Below are 17,395 nucleotides of genomic sequence, written 5' to 3'. Positions count from 1 at the left end.
TAAATTTATTTTTAATTTAGGGGAGAATGAACTAGGGAGTGAGGTGGGGAAGGGGAACTAAACTAAGAACACAGACAGGAAGATTCAGAACATATCATATATAGAAATGTTTTAAGTTTTGTTGGCTTCAAGAACACAGCCATTTTTATCTGCTCACCAATTCTGGCAACTGTCAGTACACTTCAGTTAAAATGAATGACAATCGTTGCACATATATTTTGCTTTGTTGCCTTTGCCAAGATCCCATAAAACATTTGACTCTACACCCTTTATGTAAAACTGTTACTGAATTTGGAAGTTGGACATGTCATCTTTTTTATTAAAAATACCATACAGACCTTTTGCTTTCAACCGTATTGACATCTAATATACACTTTTATTTAAAAGGCATTGATGTGTGTCCAAAGACCCTTAAATTGAAGAGTAGTTCCCCAAGGATGATCCCTTTTGAATAGTTCAAAAACCTGCTGTGCAGCAATAGCAAGTCTTCTTGCACTGACAAGCAGCTTAGGCTCCCAGCATTTTTAGTAACATTACCACACAGACATTGCATATATGCCAAACCAGCAGTGGACAGCGACTCACATCTTGCTGGAATCTGGTTGACAATGGTATGCAACATCATGTATGGGAAAACCAGCTGATGCAAACAAGGAAGGATGTTCATTGAGATGGCACGTTATGGTTACTTCCCTTTGACTACAACTGATTAATGAAGACCCAAGAGGTTTTGTGAGCCATTTCTGAGCAGTCATTTTACATCTAATCGCCAATTGTATTGGCATCATAATAACTAAGTTTCACATGAAAAGAGGCACTTTCAGGCAACAAGTATTTAGTTCCAGAAACATTTTTCTATTAAGTAATCATCGATTTATATTTGTGTAGTAGTATACACACTGAATCTATTTCAGAAAAAATTGTGAAACCATGTGGCTTCAATATGGAAATTTTCATTTCACGTATTCTATAAAAATTTTGTTTCAATGATTTCAGATCTGCATTTGTGCAGTACCCGTAGCATGACTTTAAAATAGAATACAGTCTACGTTTGAACTTTTGCAAATTGTATGACCCTAAACGTAAAGTCTTTAGCGACTTTGTGGTTACTCATTATGTTGGCCTCTGATAAAAGTTTTTAAAACATGGGAAAAAAATGTACCAGCCCTTTCATGATTATGTACAACGTACACGTATTGTTATTGAAAATAGAGTGCTCAGTGGCACTTCACCCTTTACCTTTGGCAGCAATTATGTCACGCTTTCTACACAAACCAACGTTGCCCTTCTTTGTACACCTGTTATCAAGGATGTGGCACTAGCAGGACTAAACTCTGCCACACACAAAGAAAGCATTGAGTCTCCTCAGCCACCCAGAGACTACTCAAACAAATCTGTCAAGGGCTACAGCCAATTTCAGGTCAATGGCCAAATGCTTGCTAGGAAAGATAATGCATACCAGCAACCTCTGAAAGTTTCTTAGTTGTTTACCGACTGCTACACACCAGCCAATCCAACTAGTAGCCTAATGTGCACTAGCCTCTGCTGGTCCAAACCATATTACACACTTCTGTATGTTTAGCTCTTATGGACTGTAACATGGGTACTGCAAAAATGTGAATTATTACTACCAGCAAGACTTTTAAAAAAAATCATATTAATTCCTCTGTAAGCCTGAACAATTTAATATTGCCTATGACACAAGAGTATCTTGTTTTCATATTTCAGAAATACCTGGAATACTGTTAATTTTTTCACCTCCTCTTCTGCATGTTGACTTGGCAACAGAAGCACTTGTAAAGAACACAAATTACAGCCTGTTCACACCTGTATTTTAAAGGCTTGTGGTGCAATGTCAGTTTTGAATTTAATTTAGTAATTTAAACAAAGCAGCAAATCTAATAATTTGTCCTACATATTATCTTGCACTTTCACCTCTTCATTGTCCTTCTTTTCACAAGTAACTTCTGTTTATATGACTTGGAGTTTAGTGCATGTGTAGCGTTAAAACTTGTGCCTATTTATGGTGCTGGTGGGAACCTGTCTTTCAGCAGTGTTGAAACCAGTCACTGTTTGCTAGCAAATTACAACACAAAGAAAGAAATAGTGGCATATCATTGAACCACAGCTTCAGCTAAGCACCATCTAGCAAAATACTATCAGTTAGATGGCATTTTGTACTGAAGACGCTTGTCCACCAGCTGACTAAATAGGAGATGAAACACTGAATGCCAGGATGCAACAGCCATTGCTAGTACACTTGACTGTTTAGACAGCTTTCGCACACCATCTTCCAACTGCATGGCAACAAGAGGCTCACACTGTGGGTGTAAAGTGACCATAGTAACCAATGCTGAAGTTTATATTTTCTGTCTTTGAGAACTGTCTCATCCCTGCTGCCACTGTTTACTTGCATGTGATAGCAGAATGAGCAGTTATCATGATGTCTCTTGGCAAATTTTCTGCCTCATCTTGTCCAGTGAAGAACACACGACTCCAAACAGCCATCATCACTTGATAAGCAGCACACTCACATTCCAGTGTAGATAATACGTAGGTTCTTTTTTTTTTTTTTCTTTTTGTTGGTGATAACGATCGCCTTGTTGCTAACATAGTGTGCTACATTTTGCAGTCCTAGCTTCTGCAGATGAAATATTGCCAGTGAGATGAAGTATATGTAACAAATGTCAACACTGTCCAGAAACTGTCATAGAATAAATCAATAGGAACTTCAACTATGATGACACACTTCTGTAGGCCTATATACCCATATTCCAAATGCGAAAAAGACATCAGCCTGCAGTTGCTCTTTTCCTTTTTCACTCCTCTTGTGAATATAAGACAGGCTGGAGGGCAAATGATAAAGGCTGATGATTCTGGTGTCCCCGTTGCAAGAGCGCACCTAGTGCTGCATCAAAGGTAAAGAGACCGCTGCTGTTTTGCAATAAATGAAACTGCACCTTTGCTGCTTGGTAGTAGGAATGTCAATCTGATTCTGACTTCACTGTCAACGAAGATGAATGGCTTTCACAGGATGCTATCATTAAAAAGAAAAAACAAGAATATTAACAGCATGTGTTGGTCATAAATTTGTGTCTGGAACACCCAACCAAAGACCCCTTTCTTAGGAACAAAGCTGCTCATACAAATGTTATTTGGTTTGATTGGCTGCAAAAAATACTGATAATGCATAAGAAATGAAAAAAACGAACAAAGATCAGAAGGATTTTAAAGCTGATATTCTAATCTTTTAATTAGCAGAGTTAAACATAGATAAAATAAATGTTTAATATATTGTAATGTCTGTTTTAAAACTACCATCATCACCTCCTTTCAGCCCATGCCCCATAACATTTACTTCACATTATCCCTCAACATTTTGTGAAAAGAATGAATTTCATTTTCTACACAGCTGCTGACAGGCTTCTTGTGCTTGTGATAGTGAAAAATGACAAACCTTCTGTTTCTGGATCTTGTACACTGCTATCCGATTCCTCTTTGCGTAACATTCCAGTCACTCCTTCGTGGTGCACTTTTCTACAATTAACAAAATGTCTAATCACATCAACACTTGATACGTGTTACAAGCAGGTATTTAACATCATTTCTAAATTAAACAGCTTTAAAAGGAAGCTCGTCTTTCACAGTCATCAATTCATATATATATATTTTTTAATCATGCAAAGCCTGTTTTTGATAATGATGCAAATAAGTTATTCCTCTGCCTCCTTCCCCCCTCCCACCACTAAAACACCTGAAAGAACATAGAATGCAAGAAAACAGTCCCTCTGTACTGTACAATAGATTCAAATTAACACAACAAATGCAAATTAGACAGTAAAAACATGATCTGTGACAATAACAGCAGTGAATTCTCCAAGACTGGGGGTGGGGAGGAATCACACATTCTCTGTACCATCCTGTGTACAAAGTACTTTCTGAGGATTTGACTTCACCTAGCTAATTCTCCAACAATTATAAAACAGGAATAGTTGTAGATGGATTGGGCGAAAAATGATTGAATTTTTAACTAGAATTAAGTGACATAATTCTTTATATGTATGTCCTTTCCTACTCTCTTTAGTCTCCCTTAGAAATTAGATATACACTTCTTCCAAAACATTGCTGGCTGGGCAGGAGTAGTGGTGATTTATCCACCTGCTCTTGCAGTTTTCAAATCAGGAATATTTCATGCCACAGTTGAGTCCACTAGGCTAAAGAACATGCCCATCTTTACTGACTTCTAGAAATACAGCTCTCCACAAACACCGTGACAAGTCATTTTCATTGTTGCAATTTGCAACACTGAGTAAGTGGGTCACAGAGCAATTCAAGTCCGCTGCATTGTGTTTACAACAGATGCTACCCACCTTGCTTTACACATTACAGGGGATTCAGCGTCAGGGTCTGCCTTCCTCTTTTCTGCATGCTGTGTTGGTGACGCTTGTTTGCTGTGTTCTTCGTGGATTTTACGCTGCTGAATGCGCCAATCTATGGCACGCAGCAGGTTCTCCGAGTCTTTTGGGTTGGTCTATTTAAACGAAGGAAGAATACAGTGTATCAGAAATTCTTAACCTTGCTAAATAAAATCAAATAAACATAAGCATGAAAAGGGATAGACATGTCCATCAACTAAATTAAAAATAAATTCAGCCTGATAAAATCATAAGAAATTAGACAAATTTCTTTGCAGATTTTACTCTCAATCACTTATGCTCAAGAAAGAGTATCAACAGAATGCTTCAGCATCTGTACATAGAGGATCAATAACACAGGATCCACATGACTTACCACAATAAGAAAGATTTTGACTGTCTGGTCAGAATCTGTGGCTGTAATGCGAATGGCTTTGGTGCTAGCTCGTTCGACATTCATTCCTGACCAGATCTTGGCATTGAGAATCACACGCAGGCTTCCTTGAGTTCTCATTACTGATAACAAACAATTCAGTATTCTTTTCATAAAGTTATTCTAGTTATATGTGCATACAAATGCATGCCTGTTTATGTATATTTCGGTGCATTATCTTAACCAAACTTTTTTCTCTGTAGATGTATATCAGGTGATTGAGACAGAAGAGAGTACAAAAACACATAATTGGGTACACTACAAAAAGATACATATATTTCTTGCCTCCTTGTATCCATTCAATCATAAAGCAAGTGAGAGAACACAATTCCTTTTAATAGACATCTTTTGCACAAAATCAAAAACATGGTTATCCTGAAACCACAAAAGCAATGTAGATTTGTATGAAAATTAAGCCATTTACCCAATCTGGACTGGAAGGTATGTGAATTGTGTGGTGACATATCATTCAGGCGTACAATACCCCTACCCCTCTCCACCCAGGACTGAGTCTCACTGTCAAACACAAAGAGCTTGGCATTTGCCTGCACAAGATTAAAAAAACCAATGTTACATGCAAGTTGGACGAAAATAATGTATGCCACTTAATTGCTAGCAATATTTATATATTGCCCTCCTTTGACTGCATCCAAAGCTGAAGCTAGATTTTTAGATATGACATCAAATCAAGGTTAGGGTTTCAAAGTGGAGTTTTCCAATGCTTCACACTCGATGTGCTTTCTTTCTGATGTTCTTCATGATATTAAAATATTATAGATGCATATAATAAGTTATTGCCCTAAAACTAGCAACCAAAAAAATCCAACTGGGGATATTTATTTTTGCTTGCAAAATGTGGATAAATGAACAATTGTTTGTAAAGAATCATTTTACCTGAAGCACATTAGACTCATTTTCTTCTCCTGTGATGACCTGGACCTCCTTTAGATCCACCTTATTATCCCGCTTTGCCTGATATTCCCGAGCAGACTCCTCAAGTGTCTGCCCAGTTCGCGCTGCTGATAAACCAATAAAATATGTTCATGTAAACCATTTCTTCTGTTCTATTCATCTTACACTTGCAGTCATTTCCTTTAACATTTCTAACAACCACCCTGCTGCAGTTGTCCAAGGTTTAACTAACAACATTACCCCAAAACTTGAAACATGGTTTGTTTCATCTGGTCTCAAGATACCTGCAGCTTGTGCTTCATTATCCACATTTTCCTCTTGACCATCAGCCTGGCTGGCACTGGTGCCATTGCTGAGAATCACTCGATTGGACAAGTTTTCTCCAAAGACCAACAATGATGATGTTGTGGATGATGCTTCAGCTGCCCCAGAAGGTCCTTCAGCTCCTTCTGTAACACCCTATAACATTTTTCCTGTGTCAAGACAACTTTTGGGGTTTTATTTGGTAGGTGGATGGTTCAGGGACAGCAGTAATAATAAATCTTAGAAAATCTAAAAAAATTTTATGAACTTTTCAAATGCTTCTAATGATTATCTAGTATTTGTAGTGGAGTTTTACAGCATCTATTCCAGCTCTCTGCAGATTCTGGTCACCAAATATTCCTGATATTTGGAAACTCCCACATTGTAAGTTAGTTAGTTAGGCCCTTCGCCCCTCCTGGTGCATAGGCCATCGACGACAGTCCTCCAATGCCTCGTGTCCTGGGCTACCGTCACCAGTTGCCCCCATCCGAGTCCGGTGAGCTTGGTGTCGGCGGCGAGGTCCCGTCTCCAGGTGTTTCTCGGCCTTCCTCACTTTCTCTTTCCCTGAGGGTTCCATGTCAGCGACTGTCTCGTGACGTTGGATGCTGGCTTCCGTATGGTGTGCCCTAGCCAACCCCATCATCTCCGCAGGATTTCTTCCTCCATAGGCTGCTGTTTTGTTCTCTGCCACAGGTCGGTGTTGCGTATTTTCTCTGGCCAGTGAATTCTGAGGATTGTGCCTGTCCCAAAAATCACTAGGCCCAGTCAGACTAGTTGCTCTTGCATCAATTATCATGGAATCACTTGAGAAAACTGTAAGAAGGAAGGTTGTGACTGCTGTTGATCAATATCTTGATGATACGTTGTTTATACTAAATACACTGTACAAACATCTGGAGAAACCCAGAGAACATGCCAGGCTTCTCTTTGCTGATTTTTCTTCTGCTTTTAACACCGAGCAACCTCACTTGATGGCGGCGAGTCTAGTTTCAGACTTCCATCTATCTCACTAACTCACTCTACAGATCCTGGACTTTTACAACAGGCAGCAGACAGTTTCCATTAACGGTGTTCTCTCAGATCCTGTTGTTATCTATACAGATTCCCCTCAAGGCTGGTGCTTGTCTACACAACTGCCCACATTATATATACTAATAGTTGCAGAAGCACGATGGATAAGAGCTTTCTTATAAAATTTGCTAATGACTCTGCCTTGCTGTCACTTTTGTTTAATAGTGAACATGTTCACAGTGGAGTTTTTTCCTTACTTAGTACACTGGTGTGACAAGCACTTAATTGTCTTGAATGCCTCAGAGACTAGGAAATGATCTTCGAATTTTGGATAAACAAGCCTGAGGCAGATAGAAGATTATCCATGATGATTCCATCAAGGACATGATCCTCCGTAAGAGTCAACGACTGTACCTCCTATGGAAACTTAGATCTTTCTCTATCAGCTCTGTCATTCTTAGTCCTTCAAAGTCTCATCATTTTTTCTTTCATCTTTTGACTTTACAGCCTCTTCTTAGAGAACAGGAATAGTCTTGTCTTGCTTGTTAATGTGTGTTCTAAGATCACCAGAATCAGGCAGATGGACTTGGCAGCCTTTTGTCATCAGCAAATCCTTAGGATAACATCCCCCATCCTATTTTTGGTCATGTCTTGGCATGCGAGTTTTCACTCTTGCAGTCTGGCTATATGCAGCGTCTTTATGCAGAACAGTGGTCACCCCAATTCATTTATTCTACTGGCAGTGAACTTGTACTAGCCTGAGGTAACCCACGGTGACAAAATGTATCTGCTATTACTGGGAATATGTGTGTGAGAGAAAGAAATTGTTTCAACATGTATATGTATATATTCTCTAGTACAAGCACTACCTTGAATTGCCCTTGCAGATAAATAAAATTGTACTGTAATAGTGTTTGTCTTCAATTTAAGCAAGTTGCAACACAGTCATCCTTGAACCTAACAATCGTAATATATCGTAATCAGTGAATTATACACAAACATACCATAAACATATCCATCTAGTTAAAACTGTACAACATCATGCATTTCTATGACTTACTGTGACACGCTGTGACAGGTTCTGACCAAAGACAAAACCACTCTGAGAACTGCTGATGACAGAGGATGCTACACTGTCCTTTAATCTGGGGAAAAACACTGCACTTGAATACATACCTCTAAGGAAACATATCATATACGGTCATAACTCTTGGGAAACAGACTCAAAATCATAATAACTCTGACGGAACATTCCACTTACAGTTAACAACACAAACAGCATGTTCAACATGCTTGATCACACATTATCCATGCACCAATCATGCCTAAACATTAACCCAATCATTTTTGTAAAGTGGAAAGGTGCTAACTTAAAACATACTGCCATGACAATTGTGAAGTCAAGAAATGTATGTTAAAATTGCTTTCATTTAATAATAATAATAAACACAAAATTTGTATAACACATACACTCCTGAGTATGCTTTTAGCTAAGGTGACCAGACGTTTTGGGGGCGAAAGCGGGACACGTGCCGATGATGGTGTCGTCACCGTCAAAGAACGCCGAAAAAAGTGATTTTTAAAGACAACCGGGACATTTGATGGACTTGCCAGAAAGCCAGAAAGCGGGACATTGGGAGTCCCGCCTGATGAGCAGGTGGGACAAGAGGTCAAAAACAGGACTGTCCCGCCTAAAGCAGAACGTCTGGTCACCTTACTTTTAGCACTTAAGAACAAGAACAACATACATGGGCCAGAAGAACAAACAAACAACATATGAACTACGGGAGGATAAACAATAGTACCGATGATGAATAAAAATGCACTGACAGTTTTGTAAACTTACTTGTTGTTTTTGCTAAGTTCTGCAGCAAAGTTTTCTGCACCTGAATCAGAAGAATTGAGATCTGACCCTTCAACCCTGTCTTCAGATGAATTTACCTCCCCAGCATCAGAGGAGGCAGCCCCTAGATTGCTCTTATTTGCATCTTGTTTTAGCATGTTTTTGTCTACATCTGAAACACGAAAGAAATGTATTATGCCACAAGACATAAGCCATAAACTACCATTCATGCCATGTCAACTTTATGCATTCTTTTATGCATGCATTCTGCTATATGCATTATGTAAAGGGTACAGCCTATTCAGAAAAATAATAACACAAAAAGTTTTCCAGCTTTGCTTTAGGTGAAATTTTAGGTAGGCTAAAAGGTCAGACAAATGTTAAAACCTGAAGTATTGACAGTTTTCTCAATGAAATAATCTCATTCTTGAAAAAATATACCTTTGTTTGAAGTCTTTCGAGGATCTGGCAACTTTGCTGGCTTCAGTATTGAACCTAGAATGTATATTTTACATGCATACATTTAGTGCACGCATATTCACAGTCTTTACTGATTAAAAAAAAACAACCATATATACACAGATACATTAATAATAATGATGATGATGATGATGATGATGATGATGATAATAATGCCAACCTTTTGAGCCTGAGGAATCTGGTGGTCTAAGTACAGAGGGTCTCAGCTGGAATTTAGGAGCTGAAGGGTTTGAATCTTTATTTGGAAATCCTGTGTTGGTTCAAAAGACCAAGGAAAAAATATAAATAATGGATCTATCAAAGTAAAGAGATGATTACATCCTACATTATGTGTTTATTTAAAGTAGAATAGACTATTACTAGACACAATATACAAACACCCTTCAGCCACTGGAAGTTCCATTGCAAAATGACCTAAGATTTGTAAATTTTAAAATTTATTTAAATAAATGAATAAAATAGAAATACTTACCACCACTATCACATTCACTGTCACATGATTTTGCACCAAATGGATTCAATCGACCTGGAGCTATGATACCTGTTGAACAAGTTGATATCACATAGAACAACAAAATAACAGATATGAATCCAACCTTTTCTTGTCAAACTAGGTTATGAACGACTTTTCAAAACCTTAAGATTATTCAATGTCAAGAAACTTTTCTTCAGATTTCAATGCTGCCCCTGTATTCACAAACTTTACAATCTGACAGACACATATGCATACTCACATATAAAATAGGAAATAACACCCTTACTGTTCAGCTTTAACAGCTAAACAACAAAAACTTTTTTCTGAATGTTGTTAACGTTTACAATTAAACCCTCCTAAATTCGCTGGATTCTATTCTACTGTTATCAATAGAAAAATGTCCATCATCTAAGCACTTCAGGTGCTACCAGTACCACAAGCACTATGCAAGAATTGTTTTAAAAGATGAAAAATAGATCTTACAATCTGTCCTTGATGTATCTAATGTTCCAGTAGAGACAACATCTGTTTTCAGTGGGGGTCGTGGCACAAAGGGATTGGAAAAGACACCTGTGGATGGATTACAGGAAGTGGCATCAAGCTGGTTCTCATTTTATGTAGTTCAGCCTAGTCCTTAATCCAAACCATAAAGATAACTTATGGTGGGAAAATAATACAAAATCTCTTGTCTATTCGTGACTGATTGTAACTTTCTTTTCCCATAAAAAATTTTGCTTGAAAATGCTCAAAGACTAGGGCAAACTTACCTGATGAGGGCATTCCATGAGCACCACCAAATACTGAAAGAAGAAATGGAATTTTGCTCCCAGCCAAAGACAACATATTAATATAGACATATGTGTGTAAATTATAAAGAGAGCCGCACAAGAACAAAGATGTCCTCTTTTTTATTCAGATAATGCCTGTGAATGATGTGCAAGTTTCTACATCTTAGGTCCTGCTTGAATTAAGTCACATTTCATAAGTGCCAGAAAATTTTGTTTATGTCAAGTGTATGGTCTTATGGCCTTAAGCTCACTGAAGAGTAACCAGGAATAAACTAAAACTAAACAAGCATATATTCACTATGATTCATCTATTGTTATTTCAGCTGAAACAACCTGATGCTATTTAAAAGAAAAAAAATTCAAAGATTGTCGCTATGTACTTTAAGCCCAGTCTTAAATCTCTAAGATCAAAAGGGGAGAAAATGGAGAAATTCGTTTTATACCAAGGCAGCAATAATGGCTAGTTTTCAACAACTCTAAATTATGGATTTTTCTGACATACTTAAAAAATTTGAAATATCCAACCTGTGCAGCTGGGGAGGTAGCTTCCACCCAGTTTTGGAGGGTGAACAAGAGGTGAAGACCCATTTTTATGAAGACTGCTCATGTCTGACATGCTTGCTGCCTGAGTACAATCAGACTGTCCCCTTCCTACCAGATCAGGGTCTGTAATGCAGTTCCAAGACATCAACCAAACACTGTCTAAAATGCTATTACAGTAATCTGAGTGCCCATAGATATTTAAATGTGTACTGTCAGTAAGGGCGGCAGCAAGCAGCAGTTTAAGTGGAATAAATTAAACATTTTAAAATGAACCCAAAGATCACATCACATATCATTTTATGACTAAAATCTGAAACTAATGCCGATGTAGCTACAAAGGTATTATTAACTGTATGACCCTGCTCTAACCTCTCTGCATCAATTATGAATTCTAAAAATCTTTAAGATTATTTTAGGCTCTTTTAGCAACTACGTTTCTGTAGTCAATGAATTTTTTCTGAAAGGGAAGGTAAAAAAAAACAAAACACTGCTTTCCCATGCAATATGAAGAATCACTTTAGGTGGTTTTGGCTCATACCGCTATTATTTTAAGGCATATGCAGGAGCTACTAAATTTTAAAAGTTTTAATTTTATCTAAAGGATTTTAACTTTGAAACCTTGAAATACTCTTGAGATAAACATGGGTTAATATATGGCATGAATGCTATACAAATGTCCCTTGTTTGTGACAATGCAATATTCATCAAACCTGCTGACAACTAAAAATTAAATAAACACATGCATGAAGGAGTCCATAAGTCTACAGTGAAGAAGTCATATTCTAAAAGACTAGCAACAATTAACAATTTATGGTTATTTTGGGAATAAGTTTACTTCAATTTTTTTTTAACAGAATAGATATCGTATCACTTTAGAAACCATGAAATATCTTCCCTCCCCACAACCATACAGTCGCTGGCAATTGAGTTCTACAAGGGAAGGAGTGGTCAGAATACTTGCTACCAGTTATCTAACGGAATTACAAAAATAACAAAATTACATCTTTTTCAAGAGGCAGAGATGATAACCTCCCTCCACCACACATACACAAAAATAACAAAAAAAAAAAAGGCTAAGGCAGACAGAAAAACTAAGACCTAGAGTGTGGCCAGAAAAAGTAAGATAAAAGCTGTGAGTAAATGTAAAAAGTTTGAAGTCTTTGGAGAAGGGCAGGGGGAGACGAAGTCACAGTGAAAATAGGAAGTGAACTCTGATGAGTGATGGATGTGATCAGAAGCAAATTTTATTAAAAGAATTTAAGAAATACATCTGGTTTTCTAGTAACATCTATTAAGCATATTAAACTACTGCAATGTTAGAGAAACATTGACGAAATTGATACTTATAGCAAAATGGACCTATGTTGCAAAACATCAAAATAACATCCACTGCAAGCAAAAGAGATGCCAGTAGTTGATCGGAAATCTTGAGTACATATTAAAAAAAAAATTTGTCTCTGACTCAGATGTAAATATTTCAACACAGAGAAACATCATAAAGGAAGGCACAAAATGTGTTGCCCATGGTTTCTCCAATGACAAAAGATTACATGTGGTAATGTACGTATATCCAGAATGTCTACTGATGTGTATTGTCTCTTTTAAAGTTTTAAACTTTCAATTTCACTGGGGAAGGATTTCATAAATGTTTAAGGTACAACACTGACTCTAATCCAGTGACTAACATAGACTATCATAAAATTTGATACAGACCATTGAATTTTGCACATCATCACTGCAGTCACTTGAGTGACCAAAAGAGCATATTTATAAATATATCACAGAATAAAAAAATCTTGTTCTTCTATTAACCATCAACCAACCCAGTAATGAATTTAAAAAAAAGATTTAGGGGTCTGGTGATATTCTTCAATGGTTTTTCTTGTTCTCAGTTACATGATGCACATGTTAATGTCAATAAACTGCATAAAAAAGATTTACTTTGATTCCTGCAAAATAAAATACAAGTGATCTTGACGTTTTACACATAGGCTTGTCACTTGCCTACAGCGGTGAAAAGTGAAATATTTAGCCTGCTCTTCAGCTTTATTTTTTTGTTAAATTATGAAACTTGATTTTATTCCTTTCTTTCAAGCGTCTTTCTGTTTTGATAAATGTATAAAATAGCATAGCATACCGCATGCTCTCTCAGCAGCCACGGTTCACGACCACCATCTTCATTTCCCAAGGTTAGATTTTGGGTGCCTCCAAAAAAGCGCAAGAAACTTTGAAAGCAGGATAAATTCTACTAAATGTAATATCACAGAAATGGACACTTCCCAAAGAATTATTGTCTATTGCAATCCAGGTGCAATCTGATTAACAACAGAAAAGTGAAGAAAAAATTATTTCAAAACGTTTTGGCATTTATAATGTAAACATGATTTGAAACCAGTTCATATGAAAAAAAAAACCAAAAAAAAAAAAAAAAAAAACACAAATAATTATCTGCCATCTTTTGCTGTTACCACTTACAATAATGCTTGCGCTTTTTGAAAGTCTGAACCAGTAAAATGGATGGTTTTTCTTACTTAAATTATTTTGTCATGGCTTCCAAACCAACAAAGATTTTCTTGACCTAACAGTGAGATCTGTCGAGATACAAGGACACTATCGGATGTCTTGCAGTCTTTATTATCCCTTTAATAAAACTTGAACTAAATAATGTTTTCTAATAAAACCTTTGCGGGTACTGCACAACAATGCTATCTTATGACTATCTTATTGCCCAAATTGTTATAATTACTTTGCATGGTAAGAGGAAAAATTTAACACTACAAGGGTCTCAGCAGGTTTACATGGGCAATGATTCCTTTTTTTAAAGTTTAGCAGCTGCTTATTAAACTAACAACGAAAGCTAAAACAAAATGGATGATACCTTTGTAAAATACAAATCTTAAAGGGGTGAAGCAGGATTTCTAGGACTTTAACCCATTACGGCCAGCATATAACATCAGAAAAACTGTTGCAGCATTATTTCACCACAAACATAAATCCTGCTAGACTATTTCTCAAGTTCAGAAGTGTCTCAAACATCTGGTAGCCAAAATAAACCCAGTATAATTTTTCTCCAAAATTGTAAGGTAAAATCCCACAGCACAAAAGATCTCATAAGATTTGTGAAAGGCATGATGTGGGTCTCAAATACTCTTTCCACCATCTTTTCACAAATCAGGCACCCTTTAAGACTGAATGAAGATTTCCAGCCACAGTGCCAAGATGGCCTTGAACTGGCGACCTTATGCTTTAACTAGCTATTAGATTATACCTCCCTCAGCATATACAAATGTATATGCAAAATATCATATGTGGTTAGCTAATTTCTCTATAAGTACATGAAATGTGTGTACAATTTCAAGAAACTTATATCATAGTATGTATTATTTATAATAACAATTTCTAGTTTTCATTAAATGTAAGCAAAGAATGTAAAATTATAACAGAAGAAAAACTCAAGAATTGATATTCGGCTGCCTCTTTCTCCTCTCATGAGTCTGATCATGACATCTTTAGACATTTGTTCAGTAGCATCATCATCACTCTCAAATGTACTACATTGCAATTGGGAAATGTCAAAAAAAAAAAAAATGGATATTTTATTTAACTGCATTCATACACCTCTTGTTTAATTGCATTTGCATTTTTTTAAATCTGCCTTTTTAATTATAGCATATGATACAAGGAACATTTTAATTAAATTCACCTAATTATATCTAAACATATTTGCAAGTTCTGAAATGCAAATACACGCTTAAGGTATTTGTTTCAACAGAAACTTGACAGCTTAAGTACAGGTAACCCAGAAATTAGAATGCCCTTTCCTAGTCCACTGGTATGTGTGCGAATATATTTTTATAAATAACATTACCACTTTATGTTTCCAAGTTATTATTTTTGATCGTGCTCTTGTTCTGAGATTCAATTTTATTAAACAGCTACTATGTAGATTTTTTAAAACACTTTTGACTTGCATTTGTTCTAGTCATGAGATGCAGCACCTGGCAAACACAACCCCACTTCTCAAACTGCTAATTATGTAAAATGATCTTACCAGATTGCACGTGTCCTGTGGAAGAAGCTGCTGACACCTATTCAAAGAATAAAACATTGAAACTTCTCTATAAAATACACTTTCTCTTTTATTACAAAATACTTTTTCTGACATCAAAACTAAAGGATGGTGCAACTTCTATAAATACAAAAATGACCTTCTAAATTTATTTATATAATTACAAGAAAACAAAAACATAAAGCATTTTTGTCATTGTATTTTTAATTAAGGCATATTTTGATGCCTTGAAAATGGAAAAAATAAAAACAATGCTGTAAAAATAGATATTTTAAGATAGCTAAACATGTTTCATGGTAACTTTAAATATCTATACTTTTTAAAAAATCTGATTAATAAAATGATAATTTTTTGCTTCATAGTGTCTGAAATTTTGTTTCTAAAAAATCATTCATAATATGACACAGCCGTAAAAAGAATTAGAAAAAGAATGAGATAACTACAGACAAAAATAGCCAGGAGAAAACAGCTTTACTAAAAACTTTTAAGACTGGCTTGATTTATTTCATTGCATCAAGTGAGTAATAACCACCATTTCTATTGCAACATGTGGGTACTACAGAAAGATGTCACCTTTGAATCATCAGCCCTGTGATTTGGATTACAATCCTCTGTTCTTGCTGTATCTGCAGAAATTTCATACTTGTTTCATATTCACATTTCATAAAACAAATATGCTATAAGGCTTTAGCATTGAATTACAACATTTATGACTGTGCATTAGATTCTGATATTAATAACTCATTTTGTCCGTCGTTGTCCATGTGCCTGGATTATACAAGCTCACTGCATACAAAAACAGACTCTCTGTGATGAAATACTTATTTGTGTATTTTTTAAAACTATGCCTCGAGCAACATTTAAGTTGAGATGTTCACTTTTCACTTTTATTGATACCTCCTAATCGAAATCAAAATATTTTGAACATTGTGGCGTAAACGCACTGTTGCCTTCGCTTTACTTTGTTGTCAACTTATTTTGGGAAATGGGGTTAGAAATTGCAACCACCGTGGAGCAAGAGAGCATTATAATCTGAAATTGAGTCTAGAAAAACGCTTCCACCAAGAACAACAACACTTTGCGATATCCAAACCAAAAAATGTACCTTCACGGCCACAATCTCACAGAAGTAACACTTGTCTACAAAGCAATTCAGTTCGCACCGGTGTAAACATCCATAGGTATTTAAACAGAAATTAACAACACAAAGCAATAAAGATGTAATAATTTACAAAGTTCCTAAATATAAGTTTCTAAATACGTATCATAAGGACATTGGATAGGGAAATGTTACTAATGTGTTGATATTATTGTCTTGTACGCGCTAACCTGCTGCGTCGGCCATCTTGCTGTTAGTGCTTTTTATAAGGTCACGTGATTAGAAATCGGGCTCCCGTAGAGGGCGCTCATTATGTTTTTGTTTGTTTATTCATTAAAACAAAAAGTTCGCAAATGTAGACTTCAGTGTTTTATTAAAAGTGTTCTATACAAAATAATTGGAATTATTTGTGATTTTATAGTTGTGAAACTGCAAACAAAAGCAGTTTACACATATATAGAATCCGAATTAAGCGTGTCTCTTATACATGCAATACACAGACGAGAGAAAAATAATAATGGGGAAGAAAATGTTTAAATTGGTAACTGCAGCAGAATATAGCATCTTTGGCATATTGATATTTCATTACCATGATTCATAAGTAAGGTTGGCGACGAGAAACCTGCAATTCAAAAACAAGTATGAAATTAAAATAAGCAGGAAAGAGTTCTATACAATGAAATTCCTTTTGCGTATATTTGTGGTCATTGGGGTACGGCTGACAAACTAGTTCGATTTTCCAGCTCATTTGTCCTACCCAACACACACATTATCTCTTGTTGATTGAAATGGCCCTAAGTCGATAAAATGTTCGAACTGCATTGTCACACAATGGGTCGAGAAAATACATTAATCTTGTAAGATGTGTTTTGGATTTTGTATGGTGCATATGCGACTGCAGCCTGCAGTGATTCTCAGACGAAAGATGGTCTATGCATGCGAATTCAGTTTAATTGGTGTCTGATCGTGAGATGCAACTGTCCTTCAGCACCAGATAATGTGTACCACGTTCGCTTGCTGCACT

General features: G+C 36.3%; 1 protein-coding gene across 4 annotated transcripts; it reads right to left on the bottom strand.

Moving 5' to 3' along the window:
* Positions 1 to 7: 7 nt before the first annotated feature.
* LOC112573464 (ran-binding protein 3-like) lies at positions 8 to 16,638 on the bottom strand. 4 transcript variants are annotated; one of them, XM_025253860.1, is made up of 19 exons: positions 16,602 to 16,623; positions 15,846 to 15,898; positions 15,255 to 15,291; positions 13,341 to 13,408; positions 11,186 to 11,326; positions 10,640 to 10,672; positions 10,356 to 10,442; positions 9,870 to 9,938; positions 9,558 to 9,647; positions 9,359 to 9,412; positions 8,921 to 9,089; positions 8,135 to 8,219; positions 6,045 to 6,219; positions 5,743 to 5,867; positions 5,273 to 5,393; positions 4,792 to 4,931; positions 4,371 to 4,531; positions 3,458 to 3,537; positions 8 to 3,037 (listed from the first exon to the last, which is right to left on the bottom strand). In XM_025253860.1, the coding sequence occupies exons 5-19, from the start codon at positions 11,274 to 11,276 to the stop codon at positions 2,985 to 2,987; spliced, it is 1,533 nt and encodes a 510-aa protein (XP_025109645.1). In that variant the 5' UTR covers positions 11,277 to 11,326; positions 13,341 to 13,408; positions 15,255 to 15,291; positions 15,846 to 15,898; positions 16,602 to 16,623; the 3' UTR covers positions 8 to 2,984. The 4 variants fall into 4 exon arrangements, with proteins under 4 accessions (XP_025109645.1, XP_025109644.1, XP_025109646.1 ...); XM_025253859.1 differs by lacking the exon at positions 13,341 to 13,408 and having other exon boundaries at positions 16,602 to 16,638; XM_025253861.1 differs by lacking the exon at positions 16,602 to 16,623 and having other exon boundaries at positions 13,341 to 13,518.
* Between the last annotated feature and the right edge of the window lie 757 nt (positions 16,639 to 17,395).

The sequence above is a fragment of the Pomacea canaliculata genome, linkage group LG10 (assembly GCF_003073045.1).
Source record: "Pomacea canaliculata isolate SZHN2017 linkage group LG10, ASM307304v1, whole genome shotgun sequence".
NCBI lineage: Eukaryota > Metazoa > Mollusca > Gastropoda > Architaenioglossa > Ampullariidae > Pomacea > Pomacea canaliculata.
The sequence above is the reverse complement of the archived record's forward strand: the minus strand, read 5'-3'. Positions and strand labels throughout refer to the sequence as shown.